The sequence below is a fragment of the Olea europaea genome, chromosome 2 (assembly GCF_002742605.1).
Source record: "Olea europaea var. sylvestris chromosome 2, O_europaea_v1, whole genome shotgun sequence".
Taxonomy (NCBI): domain Eukaryota; kingdom Viridiplantae; phylum Streptophyta; class Magnoliopsida; order Lamiales; family Oleaceae; genus Olea; species Olea europaea.
Genome location: NC_036238.1, coordinates 8,236,086 through 8,256,787, shown reverse-complemented (window position 1 = coordinate 8,256,787; position 20,702 = coordinate 8,236,086). Strand labels below are relative to the sequence as shown.

The window sequence follows — 20,702 nt, the reverse complement described above, 5'->3', positions numbered from 1 at the left end:
ATCGGCTTTCTAATCGATTGTCGTGCAATAATACATACAACTTCTCTTAATTCAACTAGGTCGCCATGAGTAGGAATCTATTTTCCATATATCAGAAATGATATATTGTTTGGTGCTTAATTTATGTTAAGTATCGGTGACATGACATACCATTTAATTAGTGAATCATTAAATTTATGAGACCTATTATTTACTTATTCATCAATTAAATGATGTTTCATGCCACCGATACTTAACATAAGTTAAGCATCAGTGTTTAGAAAATCATTTTTGAAATTGGAGATCACTTTCGTATTTCAGAAATGATTTCCTAAACACAATATATATATAATTTACACGTATATATTATATACCTATGGTTATTGACGTAGCAAAAAATTATAGGGAAGATGAACAATCACAAAATGAGAAAACTCTCAAGAAAATTTTTAATTGAATTCAAAAACTACCGCCTCAAAGGACTTACAACGCCTTAAAAAAAATAGAATAAGAGGTATTTTTCCAAAAAATAGAAAAATATGAGATAACTACTAAGATGGGAAATCCTTATCTTCAGGATCACCCTCCAACAAACGGAATACAAATCCGAATTTTATGGAAAGAGATATTGCAAAAATAAAAATTACCATAAATAGCAACAAGGTCTAAATGAGAGCCTAAACGATGAATTTTGTCCAAAATTGGCCTTGCATCAGGGTCAAAGGCTCTGAGTTTATTCATTGGCTCGATTCCGATTGAAATTAGACTAACAATTCGTCAAAAACAAACAAACCCGAAGTTATCTTGAAATCAAAAATCATTATTTTGCTTGGCGACGGTCTCATTTCATCATAAACTTTAATCTCTTATGCACTTCATAAGTTTTCATCCATACCCCATCCTACCCACCTCGTACCCCACCTATACCACTTGCTAAAAGCTCTCTTTCTCGACATTTACAAATGAAGCTTTATCTCTCTAGCATTTATCTCTCCATAATTCTTCAATTTTTCGAGAGAGTACTAAAGCATGCAGACTATCTTTCTAAAATATTTTTCCTTCTCTAGATCCCTCACATATTTTTTTCACACGGCGGCGCAAGCTAGAGTTTGTATACTATGCAGAATTCACTTTTTATTTTAAATTATTGAGCAATTGTGACCAATAAAATGAATAATTTATGGTAAATAATATGTGATATAAAAATATGTGATTTATGACTAAATTTATAATTGTGACCTATAATTTGTAGCTTTGTGATTTATAAATAAGCTGTGACAAATTAATTTGATAACTTGTTATTGTACAATGAGTTATGACCAACAAATAATTTGTGACTTATAAAAATATGTAATTTACGTCAAAATTTATAATTGTGACCTATAAATTATTTATTGTGATTGTGAACTTGTGAATAGTGTGTGAATGTAATTATTGATTGTTATTTATATGTAGATGAATATTTTCACATTTTTAATAATACGAAAAGGTTAATGTGGATGGTAGACTGTCTTTTTTAATGATTGTTATTTAATGTCAGACAAATTTTGTGACAATATATTTATCATAACAAGTCATAATTTGACAACATATCACAATCAACACATTATGGTTACAACATGTCACAATTAATACAAACTGGATCACAGAGAGTCACAGTTAACAATTAAGATGAACTGGGTCATAGAGAGTCACAATTAACATATAAATAGTCACAGACTTTTAAATGTAAACACGTTTTGCAACAAATATTCAATACTAACATATGTTTGGTTATACATGTAATATATTGTTAGCATGGGCATGATTATATACAGTCACAGTTAATATAGACTTAGTCATGGACAGTTACAATGAAAACAAACTTGGTTACAGTCGGTCACAAATAACACATACCTAGTCAATAATAACAACAACAACGATTCAAGCAGATTTGATCACAATCACTGTTAAATGGAACCTGATCACATACAGTACAAAAACATAGTCAATAGGTCACATTCATGCTGAAATTTTGTGAAATACAAAAACCTGTTAAGATATTATAAATTATGAAATACAAAAAGCATATTCAGCAATAAAATAAACCAAATTAAAAGTTTATCATCTAAAAAACTTTTAATAATTAGATTATAAATCAATGGTGCACAAGAGAACTAAGTCACTCTTTGAATCGTCGTCTTCGTAATGAGTATGATATTCAGTGAGCTTGACAATATCTATATTGTATATATACGATCTCCTAATCATATTCTTTCATCTAATGCTTATCTTGTGTGCGTTCCACAAAGATGAACCAAATTGCCTATATATCTCATCAACTACTCCAAATTGCTTATAAATCAATAGTATGCCGAGCTTAGTGTATGCGTACCTTCAAAATCTAATCACAGATTTACTATAAGTGCTTTAGGAAAATTAGATTACTGGAAATACGAGCTTCATCTTCTCCATCTAAACGTATTTCATCGGTTTCTCATTTGAATTGTGAATTCATATATTGAACAGGAATGTGTGAGGCTCCAAGTCAAAGATTTTTGGGAGAAATTTTTAGTGATTGGGAGAGAATTTTAGAAATCAGGGATTCCAGAGAGAGAGACTGTTTGATGATGGTTGGAGTGATATAAATGGTAGAATTTTCTTTTTTAAGGATCTAGATTGAATTATATTTTATCCAAAAATAGATTATATTATCTATATAGTATATATATTTTTATATTGCTATATTTCTTTTACCACATGATTTTTGAAACTAATTTGCAAGATTGTTAGTTATGAAATGTTATTTTTAGAGTCTAACATTTGTGTGTATTTTTCCCTAATTTTTATTATCTACATGTTTTGGCTTATAGAACTTTTCTTAATTCCATCTTACTCAACAATCTAGCTTGAACGTAAACTAATTCGTCGTTTTGGCTTGTTGAGAACAAACATCTTTCTCTTGCAAGATACTTGTTATATTGCTTGTCTATACAAAATAAATTGCAATAGAATTCAAGCACGGACTAAGCCCAGATTAGGGCTTACACTATGGTTTGAAACGAGAAAATAGATTCCCATTTGCCAAAAATGGCCTTTGACCTTTTAAATGGTAAAAAAAAAAAAAAACTAAAATCTCACAATTACCCTTCTCATTTCAAACGTGGAGAAATCAAGAAAAAAAGGAGAAAACTGAGGAAACCGACCAAAACTGACGTTTCAATAGTAAATTTTTATTCATCTCTATCTTCTTCTTCACTAATATTCAATGTTAGGTTCTCATTAGTGATAGTTTATTCATCATTCTGCAAATGGGTACCGATGCTACCAAAAATATGCATATATTAATTCTTAATCTTGACGACTGAGTATGAGCATGACCAGAATCTTCAATGCATGAAACAAAGGCGTCAATGTGTGGCATTGTCACCCCTTTGATGCTTAAGTTAGTGAGAGAAAAAAATATGCTTGTGAGCTATGAACTAAAAATAATGTAAAAACATACCTGAATAATGTATTTGGGACCTGTTTTATAGATGTAGGTAGATCAATCCTTATATGATTGGGTTGATTGAATGCCTTATCTAATTAATAATCATAAAAGGTTCGAGAGTCATTTTGTTGTCAAACCTCATGAGTTGGTTGAAATTGTAGAACTGTTTTGATTGGATAGTGGGACTTAAGAAGTAGAGTCATTCTATATCAAGTAGTCCCATTAGGAAGGACAAAATGGCTTAACAATTAAGTAAACGTAGCAATGGGTTTGGGTGTCACGGACTGCCCACACCATCTGGGCCGTCAGATATCTATGAAGATGAAGTTTTTCTTGTTTTTGCTTTAAAAAAATTTAAAAATGTATCGATCTATTAACATATGTCGAAATAAATATCTAACAATTTAATAGTAGTATACTAATTTAACGAAAATGATATCAATTCAAAGTAATGAATATAAACGAGATCTTTCTGTTGAACTTATGATAAACTTTTGAGATTTTGGCTTTGAAGAGTATGAAAAATGAAAGATTTGTAAAATATCCGCAATGAAATGAATACGTTTATTTTTCAAATGATTTATGTCGTTAAGTTTATCCATACCAAATTTGTATCCATTTTTATGATATTATGCATGAATCAGGTACATCAAGATGACATTGCTTCTTCAGCCCGAATCGAGGAATCGCTTAGATATGATGCAAAATGTTATATGTTTTGGATAAAAAAGGGATAAAGAAAATGACTTTATTTTGAAATTTTAATAGAAAAGTGTTTATTTATTTATTATTATTATTATTTTTTTGTAATTGAAAGTATTGTAAATAGAAAGTTTATTAGTAATGACAATTGTATCCCTACAACTCTAGAAATTATTACCGTTATATCACTGATTTTTATCTATAAATATATGATTTTTATTCTTAATAAAACACACATAAATTTATTGAGTTTAATTCTTTCTTCTCTTTTTCTCTTTTCTCATGACACATTATCAATATGATAGCTTAATTTTTTAAAATTTAGTGAAAGTAATAATTTTTTATAAACATAAATATTTATCACGTGAACCAAAATTAATTTGATGACATATAAATTTTTCTACATACATTTTCATCAAAACAGGGTTGTTTCTTCTATTACATTTTCTATGTTTTTTTGTTTGTACGCAAATCTATAATGATTACTTTGTCCTATATGCATGTCATATATGAAGCCAATTCACATGCATGTTTGGAAGTAATAATTTTTTTATAAACATAAATATTTATCACGTGTACCAAAATTAATTTGGTGACATAAATTTTTCTACATACATATGCATAAAAACTGGGTTGTTTCTTCTTTTACATTTTCTAATTTTTTTGCTTGTACGCAGATCTATAATGATTATTTCATTATATACATAATGATTACTTTGTCCTATATGCATGTCTATATATGAAGTTAATTCACATGCATGTTTGGAAGTTTTTTTACTTAAACAGTTTTGGTAATTAATTTTCTATATAAATTCATATAATTTTTATATGGTAATTAAATATTTTTAGATGTCCATCTGTAAACTTTATATTAATAACATACTATGTTGTTGCTCATAAAGTAGCACAACACTATAATTAATAATCCAAAAGAGTATTATATACTTTTGAAAAGTATGAATTATAATTTTAATATTTTAGAAGAATATTGACATGTTACTCCTGGAGAAATACAACTCACTAAATATTATATTTTCATAGAAAATATTCTTTTGAAGAGTCAATATTTTCTAAATAATAAATTGTTGTTGTTTCTGAAATAATACACTATTATTTATGTTTGGGTAATATTTTATTTTCGAATAGCATAATTAAAAATTATGATTTTACTCTTGAAAAGTAAATTCTTATACAATTTATTATTTCAAATATTGGTACATTATTGCCCCCTAATTTTAATATTTTAGAAGAATATTGCTCTTGATGACGCGATAATAAAATATAACGCACTCTTAAAATAGCACATAATTTAAAAAATATATCATGCGTAATATATGATTTTGTGTTTATCCTTGAAGGAAAACATACAACATATGTTACATAGACATTATATGATTATATAATGTTTAATTATTTTCTTCGAAATTAAATAATTGATTATATTTTATATTGAACCAGAAGTTAAATTTGATTGGCATGACTACTTGGAATATCACTTGATCAACAATGATGTGAAATCAAAATTCGAATAGACATCAAATGAAGAACCCGAAGATTTTTCAATCCAATGAATTCTTGTATGTTATTTGTTCTCTTTATCAAAAATTGATCATTAACCATCATTAACTAAAATAGAGACTAAATTCTCTATACTTTTGAAAATTAATCAAGATGATAAATTGGGCTCCATCATCCTATATGTTGATAATCTAAATATTATTTGTATCTAATAGATTTGATATATATACTAGATGACTGCATGGTATTTGCAACCTGAAGTTTACAAAATTAATGCTCAAATTTTCAATTATGAGCATAATTTTCAAATTATATAATCAAGACTGTATCTTATTATTGCCAGTTAGCGTAAATCTCAGTATTTTAATAAGTGTTAGTTGGGATGTTGATAAATGGGTTAATACTATTGTTTGTTAGACACCCTCAATTAATTAAATTGACAACAAAGTACTTCCCTTTTTTGTTTCGAAAATCCTATCATATGTCATGCCATATTACATATTACATCATTGGTGAGTATAAGATCAATTGCCTATTATCAATATTCACCATTACAACTTGCATTTAATTATGAGCCTGATTTTTTTCACCTACAGGTTTTTGGTTGTGCTATCCAAGTCCACATTTCACCCCTACAACGTACTAAAATGAGTCTTCAAGGAAGACTTGAAGACTCGGAATTTATATGGTTCTTGATTACCATCTATTATTAAGTACCTGAAACATTTAATGGGTAATTTATTTGCTGCATGTTTTGCAGAATGTCATTTTGATGAAATGAATTTTCCAACTTTAGGAGGAAAAAATTATATTCTAAAAGACAAAGTAAAATTTATTGGAATGAAAAGACTCTATCTTACTTTGATCTCTGCAATAATCAATGTGAGCAAGAGGTTGAAGAAATCATTCATTTGGAAAGAGTTGTAAATAATTACCTGATGTATTTGATGACACAAGAAAAGTGAAAAAGTTATATATCCCAGTAGAAAATAATCTAGTAAAAATTGATGTCCTTGAAGGCATTTTATTGTAGCAAATGAATCTCAAATACGTCAAAAACGTGGTAGACCAATTGGTTTAAAAGATTTTGTACATCAAAAAAGAAAAGTACAAAAGAAAAACCAATCAAAAACATCGGAAGAAGTAACATTAGAAATGATTGATTAATAAAAATATTGAAAAATATGGTTCCTGAAGAATCGCAAGTGTCCAAAAAATAACGAAATTTCAATAAATTATATGTTATCGTATAAACTATAGGAATGAAATAATGTTGTTATAGACAATGTTTTCGCTTTCAATGTGGCTCTTAATATTATGCAAAATGAGAATGCTGAGCCCCAATCAGCTAAAGACTGTCAAAATAAAAATGATTGGTCAAAATGGAAAGAATACATGCGGAATTTAATTATTTAGAGAAATGAAAAATGTTTAGACATGTAGTTCGAACACCTGAAAATGAAATCCCTATAGAATTAAAAATGGATTTTTGAACGAAAATGAAATTAAATTACAAGATATAAAGCTCAACACATAGTTCAAGGTTTCTCACAAAGACCGGAAATTGATTACGAGAAAACACATTCTCCTGTAATGGACATTTTCTCTTTTTTATTCTTAATTAGTTTGACTGTACCACAAATGCTCGATATGCGCCTTATGAATATAGTAACTACCTATTTGTACAGTTCACTTGATAATGAAATATATATGAAAGTCTTCGAAGGAATTAAAGTATTAGGAACAAACGATACATGCCTGAGAACCATTTTCTTAATTAAATTCCAAAGATCATTATATGAATTGAAACAATCTGAATGGATATAATATAGTTGCCTTAGAATATTTGTTGTATGAGGGTTATAAAAATGACGATGTCTGCCAATATATTTTCATAAAGAAAACACATATTAGATTTGTAATTATGACAATATATGTTAATGATTTAAATTTAATTGAAATTCCTGAAGAGCTCAACAAAATTGTAAATTATTTGAAAAATGAATTTGAAATAAAAGATTTGGGAAAAATCAAATTTTATCTCGAGTTGTAGATTGAACATTTCCTCAAAAGATTATTTGTTCATCAATCTATTTATACAGAAAAAGACTTAAAGCGCTTTTTTATATGGATAATGCATATCCATCGACATCATTTATGGTTGCTCGATAAGTTGATGTGAAAAAAAGATCCATTTCGCCCACTTGAAAATGGAGAAAAGATTCTTGGTCCTGAAGTACCATAATTTAGTGTAATTGGACCATTGACTTATCTTGCAAATTGCATTCGACCCGATATTATTTTTTCTGTAAATTTTTTTGCAAGATATAGCTATACACTAACTCAAAAGACATTGAAATGGTTTTAAACATATTTTTTGCTACTTAAAGGGCACTATTGATTTGAGATTATTTTATTCTCAAAAGTCGGGATCTGCTTTAATGGGATATACAAATGAATGTTATTTCTCTGACCCATATAAAGCTAAATCATAAACAGGACATATGTTTACACGCAGAGGAATAGCTATATAATGAAGATCTGTAAAGCAATCCTTGACAGCGACATCCTCAAACCATTTTGAAATTATTGCAATCTATGAAGCATGACGGGAATGTGTATGGTTGAGAAATATGACCCATCATATCCAAGCATCATGTAGGTTAACTTCAACAAAAAGATAGACCAACAATTTTTTTATGAAGACAATGCAACTTATATTGCACAACTCAAAGGAGGTTATATCAAAGGTGACAGGACGAAACATATTTCTCTAAAAATTTTTACACACATGAGCTTCAAAAGAATAGCGATATCGATGTTTAGCAAATTCGCTCAAGTGATAATGTGATCGATTTATTCACAAAAGCATTGTTGACATCTATATTCAAGAAATTGGTTCATGAGATTAGAATGTCGACTCAAAGGTTTTCAGATGAGCAACATCAGGGGGTAGCTATACTCTTTTTCTTTCGCATATGTTTTATTCCACTGAGTTTTCCTAGCAATATTTTAATGAAGAGATTTATTTTTAATACTAAAAAATAACTATTCTCTTTTTCTTTCATTTGACTTTTTTGTTCCATTGAATTTTTATCAAACAATGCCTTAACGAGACAGATATTTTATAATATGTCATTTAAGGGGAGTGTTTTAAATGATAAGTTTATTAATGAATTACAATTGTACCCTTGTAATTCTAGAAATTATTACCATTGTATTCCCAATTCTTATACTGTTCTTACTAAAACACAAAAAATTATTGACTTTCATTTCCTCCTCTTTTTCTCTCTATTCGTAACAGAAAGAATATTGTTGCCTTTTTAACATACACATGATTTTATAATTTATTAACATTTTAAGAGTATTTTTGTCTTTTAGCGTAAGAGGCCATTTTCACAATTCCATAGTCTTGTATGGTGAATGGTTGGTTTGACATGGCTATTGTAAACTCTCCCGTTGAAACTCACACCCTTATCAAGCGGCCTTAATCTTTTATGTCATTGTTTGAGCTAGGAATTAGGCTTTATTTGTATGTGTGGATACAAAAAGGCTATAAAAATAGTTCAGGCAGGAGTTGTAGACAGAGAGATGCAGATTAAGAGTCGGAAAATATACAAAAGATTGTTTAAATACAAAAAGGGAAAGCCGAAAATTCAGGTATCGTCTAAGCTCTCCATTGCTCCACAGCAGAGCTCTAACTGCAAGTTCAGCATTACATGGTCCAAAATATTAACTAAAAGACCTTAAGATTTATCCCAAGTGTGGCTGATTCATTAGCCTGTCCTAAGAGGTTGAAATAAGAAGTTACTCCTATCAATTTTGAGTACAAATCCAGACTAGATATCCCTGATGAAATCTTCAAGGCCAACCCACGATATTGAAATTCAGACGAAGAATGCCATTTGATAACACTCGAGGTTATCACCTACAACGAGCTTCTGCAACTGGAGAAGTCAATCTCCTAAAGGTAATACAAGCATCAGTTACTGTGAGTTCTTTATATCTTGAATGACCACGTGAGCTGCATTACATCCGGGAGCACCCATTACCCCTCCACCTGCATGGGCCCCGCTCCCGCACAGATACAAACCTCGTACTGGAGTCCTATAATTTGACCTGCATCCAAGATTAAAAATAAAATTACTGTCTTACAGTCTGATAAAAGCAAATATTCAAGCAAGAATAAATGACAAATAACACTCGAGCATCAGAATTACCATCCTTTCACTGGTCGCATAAGAAAGAGTGAATCTAATCCCATGGCACCATGAAAAATGTTTCCTCCTGAGAAATTAAAAGAAATGTATGAGCTATGATATTCTTAAGAAGGTATGCAGCAGCCAAATGTATGGACAAAATTTTAGTTATACTATCATTGTAAAGTTTGTAATTTTCATCTAAGTTTACCTGTCAAACCAATTTCTCTTTCAAGGTCCGGAGGAGTCAACATGTCATAATCAATAATTGATGAGATAAAGCCAGGGGCATGTTCCTCAATTAAGGTGAAGCATCTTTCGGCAAATGATTTCTGCAGCAAAGATTTACTATCATAAGAAATTATTTGTAGTGGAAAAAGCGAGACATTAGACGATTCAATAATAAGAAAGCATGCTACATTAAATAAAACAGACAACGTAGCTGGAAAACGTAATATGACCATAGTATGAATATATTTGAACATCAACTACCGAAAATATAACTCACTCTATAAGCAGAATCTTCCCAGCTGCCGTCAGAGGGTTTATAAGGTGTGTACTGAACAAATAAATTGATTACATGCTTCCCTGTAAAGAACTCAGTTAATCCATCAATGAAGGGAGTCAGAAGAGTTAACTAATGATAATGCCCATAAAATTTGTTTAAGGCTTGGCAACAAACAAATCTGAACTATCATAATTAAGTCCAAGTTCCTTCTTAAACTCAGTTAAACATAAAATCATTGGGTCACAGGCCCAGCAAGTCCCCACTCATTTTAATTTTCTTTCACAAGTAACAAGGGCAAGAAGCTGGGCAGCTAAAAGAATGATCCTGACAAAAAGGATCCATCAAACAAGAAAGCCTAGCAATATAAAATTTCAAGTTTCGAGTTACAACTCAAGTCACTTGTGCTCACATTTCCTCTGTATTCAACATATACTTAGAAAAGAATAGATAAAATTAAGATATAACCACATAAACAAAGCTCTAATTTTCCCACAATAGGGGGAGAAAAAAAAAAAAAAATTTTGCATACCAGGTGGAGAAATAGTCTTGTCGAGCACAGAAGGAATTGTCATCTCAATTATAGGTCGTCGGGATGGTATGCCATTTACAGCATCCTGACAGCCAGAGGCAATCTCCTCCATACTGATTGAGTTATAAATAATTTAGTAGTCATAAATTTATTCATCAACCAAAGATACAAAAATCAATGGACAATGGCTGTACTCGTGTTCAAATTTTTGTAACAAAGGCCAGTGCAACTATGTAACATTCGGAGCCTTTCGTTTACTATCACAACAAACAATGGAGTTAGGAATTATTTTGATAATGTATTATCTCATAACCTGTAAAAATATGAGAAGAAGAAACATGAACAAATGCTCTAGGATCACTTATTTGAAGTTTATCACTCTGGTGTTCATCGTGGTTTTGCAGCAGACCAACTAATATAATGTGACAAAATAGTAAATCTTAGGACCTTAATTATTTTTCTTCCATTCATCGACCAATTGGCAATTAGAAACTAAAGCATGAGAAGATTTTAAGTTTTAAGCATTGTGAACAGAAGATGTCTATTCCTTCCCTTGAAGTACTGACCATAATGTAAAACAAAAAATTAAACAAATCTCAAACCAATCTTTTTCCACGACCAGTGTAAATATTTATGGACATTTAAAAATATGTTTAAGGATTATCAAGTTGATGTTCCAGTGCCCTTCTATTGGTTGAAAACATTTCAAGATGTAAGTTATGATGAATTGAACAGTAAGTAAATCTGAAATGGTCATGAGATGACAAATAAAATGATGACATACGTCTCAGAACCAATGTGAATGGTCCCCATATGCTGAGGACCAGCATCAGGATTGCCCAACTTGCAGCAATGAAATTGAGGTAATTTGTTGACAGCCAAGTTGATTTTTGTAGTTGCCTGTTCCAGTTTTACAAGGACCTCTTGAATTTCAGTTCAATTTGTTGAAAACATGAAAATAAAAAATCACGAGGAAGATAAAGGATACAGCGAAAAAGTTTTTGCTATAAAGCTTTGAAAAGTAAGCTAATACATCCTTATTAACAATCTCAGACAACAGTATGCATGTCAACAACATAAGACAGCAGCTGCCAAATTTTCTTTTGAAAATGGAGAATATATTAATTCATAGGCAACGGCACTTACAGAGCTGTAATCAGAGTTCTTGATAGCATGAAGAAAATCATCCGGAAGCACATTCTTTGGTACAAATTCCTGGCAGTACATCATAATACATGATTATAATTAGTATTACCTACAACATTCAACAATGCATGGTCATAGCTAACATGCATTTTCCTGTTCTTTATGGTAAAAATACATTTCCCACTTCCTCAGCTCAACATATTGAAAGGAGAATAGAGTTACCATAAATGTTCTGTATGGAGTCGCATTTGACAGCACAACTGAAGAGCGCACTTGTGTACCATCAGCCAACAAAACCTGAATAACCCAATCAAAATACAAAAATATAAATTTGTGCAGGCTTGACTACATCAATGAAAGATGTAGCTCAGAAATTTACCCCACACACTCTGCCCGGGTCCTCTATCATCAATTCTGAGACCTAAACAACATAATAGCATAGTTTTACTTTTAAAGAACAATTCTTAGTATATCAAAATAAGCAACTTGATGATCCAAAAATAACAAACATGCAAAGAGTTTGAAGGTCAATAACTGAGCCTATTTAACTAAATTTTGGATCAATGTTGAAGGTAAATTAGAACCAATTCAACATAGCATATTCTCTCTTTTTCAATTTACCAACAACAATGAAAACTACAACAACCTCTGCAAACAAACGCTCTGTTTTTTTATCCAAAGTGGATCACGGGGAATCAAATGTCGTAGGATTCTTTGATAGAAAAAGTATCACAAAAAACAGGTATGTTTCTGCCATTTTGAAAGGATTAAGAAGTACTGAAGTAATGTCTAAGCACTGCTATGAGTTGCCAGCTCATTTAGCAACATGTGCACGGTTTGAGACTTGGCTCCTCCCACTGCTTTTGAGGCTCCATTTTCTTATACATGTGACAATCAAGGGTAGAGACATGGCACAAAAATTTTAAGGTAACTAGTGATACCAACAGCTACGGCCTTGGATTGTGAGTAAAATCAACCTCTATGATATTCTTTAGTTATCAGATCATATTGGTTCATATTTGCCATTATTAAAGAGAGACTGTAGATCATGGATATTTAGTTTTAATAAACCGTTACAAATCTATATATCATAGAAAGGTGGTCAAATAAGGAAATAATAAGAAAAACAGCACATGATCCTATCAATATTCAAGAGAAAGGAAGAAATATAGCCTAAGAGCAAATATAAGCCAGTAGACAAGATTGCTTTCTTATCCAAATTAGGTAAATGAGCATCAACAGCTCAAACAATATTCATGTCATGGATTTAAAAGGGATTTTTGACATGGGAGTCATCAGAAGAGGGGAAAATTCAAGTCCCTTAATAATCAACTAAAAAAAGTTAAAAAGCAGGATATGTACCTTAATCCCAACTATAAAATCACAGGGGCTTACAAAGGATTTTGACAATGGAGTCATCAGAAAATAATCAAGTCCCTTAATGATCAACTAAAAAAAAGTTAACTGGAGTAAATTGATGCCTAAGAAAAATCAGGACCTTAATCAAGAGTGATTGTAAGGCCCTAAAATGCTGTCTCCTGTCAATTATGGTTCCTTGGTTACTGCATAGTAGTTGAAGTATAGGCTTCAAGTTAACAAGGTTTGAACATTTCGGACCTAAGTGGAAACAAGATTAAGTAGTTTTTTCTCTAGAGTCTAGAATATATTGTGGCCTTCACCTGGACGATCTAGGCGTAGTCACTAGGCACATGGTGCTGCAAGAAAAACATTGAGAAGATTGGACACCTGAATCTGCTGTATCAAGCTCCCTCATCCTTTTAAGAACTGACTCTAATATGTTTGTAGAATGCCAGAATCTGGACATGAAAAAAAGATGCTGCAAACAGTTTGCAACTAATAGGCTCAACTATGTGTTGTCCATGCTCTTCGGCCACATTATAATATTCCGGTTTACATGTCCTTTCTCCCTTTTCCTCCATAGACAAAAACAATTAAATAAATAACAAGCCCAACGATAAGCTGGCATCAAAGATCATTTACACTAACTTTGTCTGAATGTTAAGTTCAAAATATCTAATTTATACACAAGAATATGTGCACTTTAAATAAAATAACTTACTCTGTGCATTTGTTTTTCAATATATTTAAGGAGATGAGCAAACTAACATGATAGATTGCACATACTTACTTCGGCTTCTGTCACTATGGTAGCACCAGCTTCTTTAGCTGCTCTGCTAATGGCCAGAGAAACAGAGCCCATCCCACCTTGAACATACCTAAAAATTATATCTTTTAAGAAGTGAGAGTAAATAACATGATAGGTCATGCTGGTGATGCTGAGAATAGAATAGTGAATTTTAAAAGTAGGCAGGTCAATGTAAATCTAATTTTATAAGAAATGTCTAATTATTAAATACATAAAATAATAAATGTACTTCATACAAGATCCAAACTTAATTAGCAATTTAACAATGAACGATAATACTAGCATTCTTTGTATTCCCTTGGATCATCTTCAAGCAGATACTTACGACCAAATTCCACGCTCCCCATCAGTTTCTCCCATCACGTGATGCAGTAAAACATATCCACTCCCAGGTGTATTGGGACTACCCTAAGATAAAGAAAAGGGACAAATCTCATTAATACATAATAGATCAAAATCAATGAAACTTCATAATACGGATACAACACTATTTTCGTAATTGATCCTAAAAAATGCATAAAAATAATATACATGATGACCATCAATGTATGCCTTAGTGACCAATAAAATATGTGACAAGATGAGGAAGAACATTAGTGCAAGCCACGTGACTAGTAACAGAATATGAGGAAGGATCTACAAAATCCATCTATGACAGTAGTGTTCCGAAGAATCCTCAATATGCAGACCGACTTGAAAAGACAATTCCTATTCCCCTTCTAAATTAAAAATTTAACATAATATCAATGTGTAACGTAAAAGTTCTCCAAGTCTGGTTCACTCTGCTGACTCATAACCTATCTGTTGCATTTCCTAATAAGCAAAAGATACTGAAAGAACTCATGCAACCCCTATACCACATCTGTTATGTGCAATATACATGAATTGTTTATAGAAATTTTAGTAGCCACTATCTTGCCACATAGACTTGAGCATTTTGGTTCAGCCATTCAGGCTCCAATACTTTGCCAAATCTGAGCCCTTTAATTTGGTGATCTCAAAGCAAGTAAAAGCAAAACAAAATGAAAGGGGTTAATAGTATATAGGGATAATTGCAGCTGAAACCCAAACCTTTCAAAAAGTTGTAGACTTGTCCTTAACCTTTCATTTATTGTAGCCGTCACCCTAAACCTTTCAAAACGTTGTGGATGAAGCCCCAATGGATGGATTTCATCCATATTTCTATTAGTTGACCAAAAAAATTGGACTTTGACCACATTTTGATCAATTATAATATGACAAAATGGTAACTTTATATTTTTTTACATTAAAAACTTTAAATAAAAAACAACACAAAAGGAAGAAGAAAATAAAATGAAAAGTAAAAAAAATAAAAAAAATCTTATTCTCCCTCACCCCCATCCCAACCCCTCAATCTAAAACTAGAAATCTACTATCGCCACCGCCTGGCCCAGAAACCCGTTCATAGGGATTGGCCACCACAATTTTCCTTCCCTCATTCATGGAAAACTGCAATAACAGCATTTGAGTCACCTTGAGCCATACATGAATAAATTCAAACACTGTAAACTTCAAATTTGCAACAATACAAGAGTTTTGAAAATTTTGAGTATTTTTAATATACACAATGAGTAATGTAGGAGGATCAATTCTGTGCAAGTCAGCCACATTAGCCAAAATATATGGTTTCTTACTCTTTTTAGTAGTTTTCTTCTACTTGGGCAAGCGTTTTTCTGATGGCTCTTCTTAGCAACTTATTTTCTTTTCCTCTCATCAAAATTCAGTTAATAATGGAGTTACGAAAAATTCTACTTCATCAATTTCGCTTCCTTCTAATTGTGTGTCTTTTCAACATACTCACTGGCGGTGCAGAGGGTTGGGTTGGTGGATGAGAACGGGGTGATGATGGAGGATTTTGAGGTGGGGGAGTTTGATTTGGAGGTGGTGGAGAACTGGGGAAGGGCAAATGAGATTGGGAGTTTAGAGAGTGGTGATGGTAGTGATTGTGCGGGTAGCGGTCAATTTTGGGCCAGGTGGTGATAAAGGTAGATTTCTAGTTTTGGGTTGAGGTGTTGGGTTGGGGGTGAGGGAGAAGAAAATATTTTAACCTTTTCATTTTATCTTCTTCTTCCTTTTGTGTTGTTTTTTATTTAAGGTTTTTAATGTGAAAAATATAAAGTTACCATTTTGTCATTTTATAATTGATTAAAATATGATCAAAGTCCATTTTTTTGGTCAACTAACAGAAATATAGATGAAATTCATCCATTGGGGATTCATCCTCAATGTTTTGAAAGGTTTGGGGTGACGTTTACAACAAATGAAAGGTTAGAAGAAGTCTGCAACTTTTTGAAAGTTTTGGGGTATCAATTGCAATTATCCCTAGTATATATGCACAAAATGAAATTTTGATTTTTATCTTCTATATCTTTCAATTGCACCCGCCATCACCTATGGATACTAGACAAAGGCTCCAAGAGCCATACATCAATACAAAATGTTGCTAAATACAGAATGAAAAAAAAAATGATGATAGTTGTGTAATTATGAAGGACTTATGATAACTGTGCCAACACAAGTCAAAGATGACTAGACATTCCCACTAGTTTGATGTTATAGATACTCCTAAGGGTTGGTGTTGCTTCTTGATAGCCCCTCATATTTTTTTTGCTCTGTAAATTTTGATAGAAACCACGACCCTCTCAAATGTCTAAAATTTCTTTGGCATTTCTGCTGAAGCATAAAATTTGGAAAGAAACCTTGAATTTTTCTCACCAAAATAGATCCTGTTCACTCTCAGGGAAAAGTTAATGTAAGAACTGAAGGCTGCTAAGAATTATAAGACACGTGATATATCTTAGCAATTACATCAAATACAAGCAAGAATTATTACTGAAATAGGGAAATAATTGCAGTCTTTCGTTTATAGAACAATGAAAACTTCAGCCTGGATGGGTTGTCATTCAATTATACAACACGGCGTTACCATTGCAAATGAAATTACAAAAACAGAATCCCATGTTGTCCTAGGTAAAATGATATCTTTCAGTAACAACAATCCTGCATGTGTTAACATCAGAGATCAATATGATAAGGAAATACAGTTCTCACCGTGGTTCCTATTACAGCATCCGTTGCAAGTGTTGCCTTCAAGACATCATTCTGTCAATTATGAAGTGAAGAAATAGAAAACTTTTCAGTAAGTGGGATTTAAAGAAATAAAGTTATGAAGTGTAATATTTTAAATAATAACGATGATGACAACGATGCAAATAATACATGGCGCAAAGCTCTCTAAAACATTTAAAAACAATACAATTTAATAGGAAAATCCCAACAGGTCCAAATCAATCTGTTTTTGATGCATTACTTAAATATTAATTACTAAAGATATTTTTTTTAAATGAACGTTGGATATATTCTAGTTCTGCTGGGAAAATAGGAGGAAGAGATGATTGGCCAGGAACACTTCCTAAAAGCATCTGCAACCCAGCCACATTGTGAGTTAGCTGACATAAGCAGTTTAAACTCATTCTATTATTACTGCAATAAACCTATCTAGAAATCCATGCAAAGGTCAGGTCATGAATCAGTTTCCATTTCCTTCCCAAACCTTTTTCCAGGTTAACAGCAAATATTATGTGTAAAAGATAAATAAGAGATTTGATGTTTGCCAAAAAGACTTGTTGCAGAATAGCTTCCATTGAGAAACCTTTGGAGCTTTGACATGACAGTCGAGGAAAAAATAGTCTGGCATGGATGTGAGAGAAATACAAATAGAGGGAGAAAAAGAAGAGCCAACAAAAGAAAAAATAGCAAAAAAACCAACAGGCGAAGTTTGTGGTACAAGAATTATTTTCAAGTTTAAAGAATAGAATAAAGGATAAAGATCATGGTCATTCAGAAATACAGAAACACATACTTCCATAGACACATACACTATCGCTGCAATGTATAATTAAATTTAGTGGGACAACAATCATGTTATTACCTCAAACCAGTTATTTAAAACCATTGAGGCAGGGGACAGTAATAGGTCCATGAAATCCCTGAGAAGTTCAATGAACGTGAGCCAAGAACTTGGGGATTAGTTGGTATAAGTCAGTCTCTACTTAAGCTAAAACAAATACCTACACAGGGATATTGTCTCTCATAATTAGCAAAATAAGAGACCACCTAACAAAATGCAACTAAGATAAATCCAACTTAGAAGAGAAAATGAACTCTTACACCATCTCCTTTTGCCCCAAGACAAGTGCTCGTCGCAGACAATGAGCCCAAAAAACAGACTTCTGTAATTTACTCTTCATCCGACCATTAAAAGATGAGATTCCTTGCAAAGTTTCAGGTGGAGACGAATCCAAAAGTGGATCCATGAATTTACAGAAGTTCTCTAACTGATTCTCGTACCTATATATGAGAACCAAGAGCAGAAACAATAATAAGGGAGAGAAATAGATATGCCAATTGTATTTCATCGAATTATTTTGTACCAGGAAAAAAAAATGCGAAAAAACTTGAATCATAAATTTTTCCATTTTGTTCACATCACCAGTTCAACCATATTATTTATGCTCCAACATCATAAGCCATTTGAGGATGTAAAAATCATATGCACATTTCAAAACCTAGCGGTGAATATATGATAAAACCAAAATAAATTTAATAGGATTATGACCTATGTGTGCTACTTTCCACAACCACTTTCCATTGCTTCATGGAAGAATTCGAGCTTAAAAAAGGTATTCAGAAACAGAATGAGTCATATCACTATTCAACTCGACTACTACCCAAATCCAAGGATCCCATATTAATGGGTTGTTTTGCAAGATGGCTTGACATAATTAAATAAGAAAAATAAGCTAAAATATTGACCATTATACTCTGCACTCCAGTCTAATACTTTGTATCAAACATGCCCTAAAACCTATTGTTTTCCTAAAACTATTTTCAGAGAGCTTATTTCACTGGTCACACCGTTGCATTTTTTAATTGATTAAAGATATTGTCAACAATTTCAACATTTATCCAACCCATTTCTGTTTCCTATCTCCCAATAAGTTTTTCCTCCATCTAATTTTATAGGTTGTGCTAAATGTAATGACTTGACCACCATTAGATTACTCAAGAACAAGTCTTTCCATTTTTTGGTTTACCATTTCATAGAATAATAAATGAAGACGCGATTTCTGACCTAGGATAAGCCTCAGCATCGCGTTTCGAGAACTTCGATATCTCCGAATAATTAAGCTCCTTATCAGGACCAAGCAGAAGGTAGCGTCCATCTAGACAGGGAGTGAATGACGATGGACTCCTCTTCAACATCTTCAATCCATGCCTCTTCAACTCCAATTCCCTTTGTCATAAAAAACACCTAATCAATAAAAAAGGTAAACTTAACAACAAATTCGTCAATTATGTGTGTATGTGCGTAATTCAGAATACGGAACAGAAGAGACTTGATAAGTGCAGGGCGAAGGAGGCTCTGGAGGTAGCTACATCGGGAAAACTTGTAGCCGGGGACGAGTTCTTCAGTGACAGCAGCGCCGCCGATGACGTGGCGGCGCTCGAGGACTGCGACGGACAAGCCTGATCTGGCGAGGTAGGCGGCGGCTGTGAGGCCGTTGTGGCCTCCCCCGATCACCAGCGCGTCCCATTTCTTCGCCGTTAATGAGCGTCCACTAGGGACGCTGCAGAGATTCCTTGTTTGTTGTCGCCACATTATTCTGCATTGAAGACCAACTAGTGAGTGAAGTTTAATTAGAGTTGTGAGCAATTTTCCAAGAATGAAAAAAATGTAAAAATGAAAAAAGGAACAGTTTTGGGGAAGTTATTTGGACAAATATTAATCCAAAATCAAATTTAATAATTAATTTTAACCATGCAATTTATGGACTTCACAACTTTTCAATCACACACTTTTCATCAACATTTATCAAAATTTGCTAAAAATCTGATTTTAATCACTGCCAAACAAGAAATTACATGTGAAAAGTCTACTTTTGCCCGAGAAATCGAGCTTGCAAATCACAAAAATATCCATCCACAAAACACACTCTTCAGTCGAAGTCTAGTCTTCTTCATCTTACATCTTGGTTGAACAAGATAGCATAACATGGTTGCTTGAAATTAGAGCTTGAATTTAGTATTAGATAACATAATTTTCATATTCATATATATATATATATATTTTTTTTTTTTCAGAATATTGTTTTGCTCTCAAATGAGTGATTATTGAAAAAGACCGAGATTTTATACATATGATTTTTGAAGATGTCTCTCATTTCGCAGCAAATCTGATAATTAGAATTTTTTATTGGTACATTTGCAATATCATGGATTTAAAACGCAATATTTTAATTTTTATATTCGTTTTATTTATTATTTTTAAATCTGGTTTCCAAATTTATAGCAAGCAAACAATTTTTGGAGTGACTAGCCAATAAAATTGATGGAAACGTAATGTCCTATTGGTCGAAGGAAATACAAATGTGAAAGGGAAAATTGCAGAAGAGATAACA

General features: G+C 32.1%; 1 protein-coding gene across 3 annotated transcripts; it reads right to left on the bottom strand.

Moving 5' to 3' along the window:
• Window positions 1-9,248: 9,248 nt before the first annotated feature.
• LOC111410256 (pyridine nucleotide-disulfide oxidoreductase domain-containing protein 2-like) lies at window positions 9,249-19,976 on the bottom strand. 3 transcript variants are annotated; one of them, XM_023040523.1, is made up of 16 exons: window positions 19,641-19,976; window positions 19,376-19,537; window positions 18,412-18,591; window positions 18,173-18,230; window positions 17,293-17,343; window positions 14,546-14,628; window positions 14,203-14,290; window positions 12,433-12,474; window positions 12,276-12,350; window positions 12,054-12,122; window positions 11,692-11,807; window positions 10,908-11,020; window positions 10,379-10,458; window positions 10,082-10,202; window positions 9,892-9,958; window positions 9,249-9,790 (listed from the first exon to the last, which is right to left on the bottom strand). In XM_023040523.1, exons 1-16 carry the CDS (start codon window positions 19,901-19,903, stop codon window positions 9,658-9,660), a joined length of 1,701 nt encoding a protein of 566 aa, XP_022896291.1. In that variant the 5' UTR covers window positions 19,904-19,976; the 3' UTR covers window positions 9,249-9,657. The 3 variants fall into 3 exon arrangements, with proteins under 3 accessions (XP_022896291.1, XP_022896308.1, XP_022896300.1); XM_023040540.1 differs by having other exon boundaries at window positions 19,376-19,555; window positions 19,641-19,909; XM_023040532.1 differs by lacking the exon at window positions 12,433-12,474.
• Window positions 19,977-20,702: the final 726 nt, after the last annotated feature.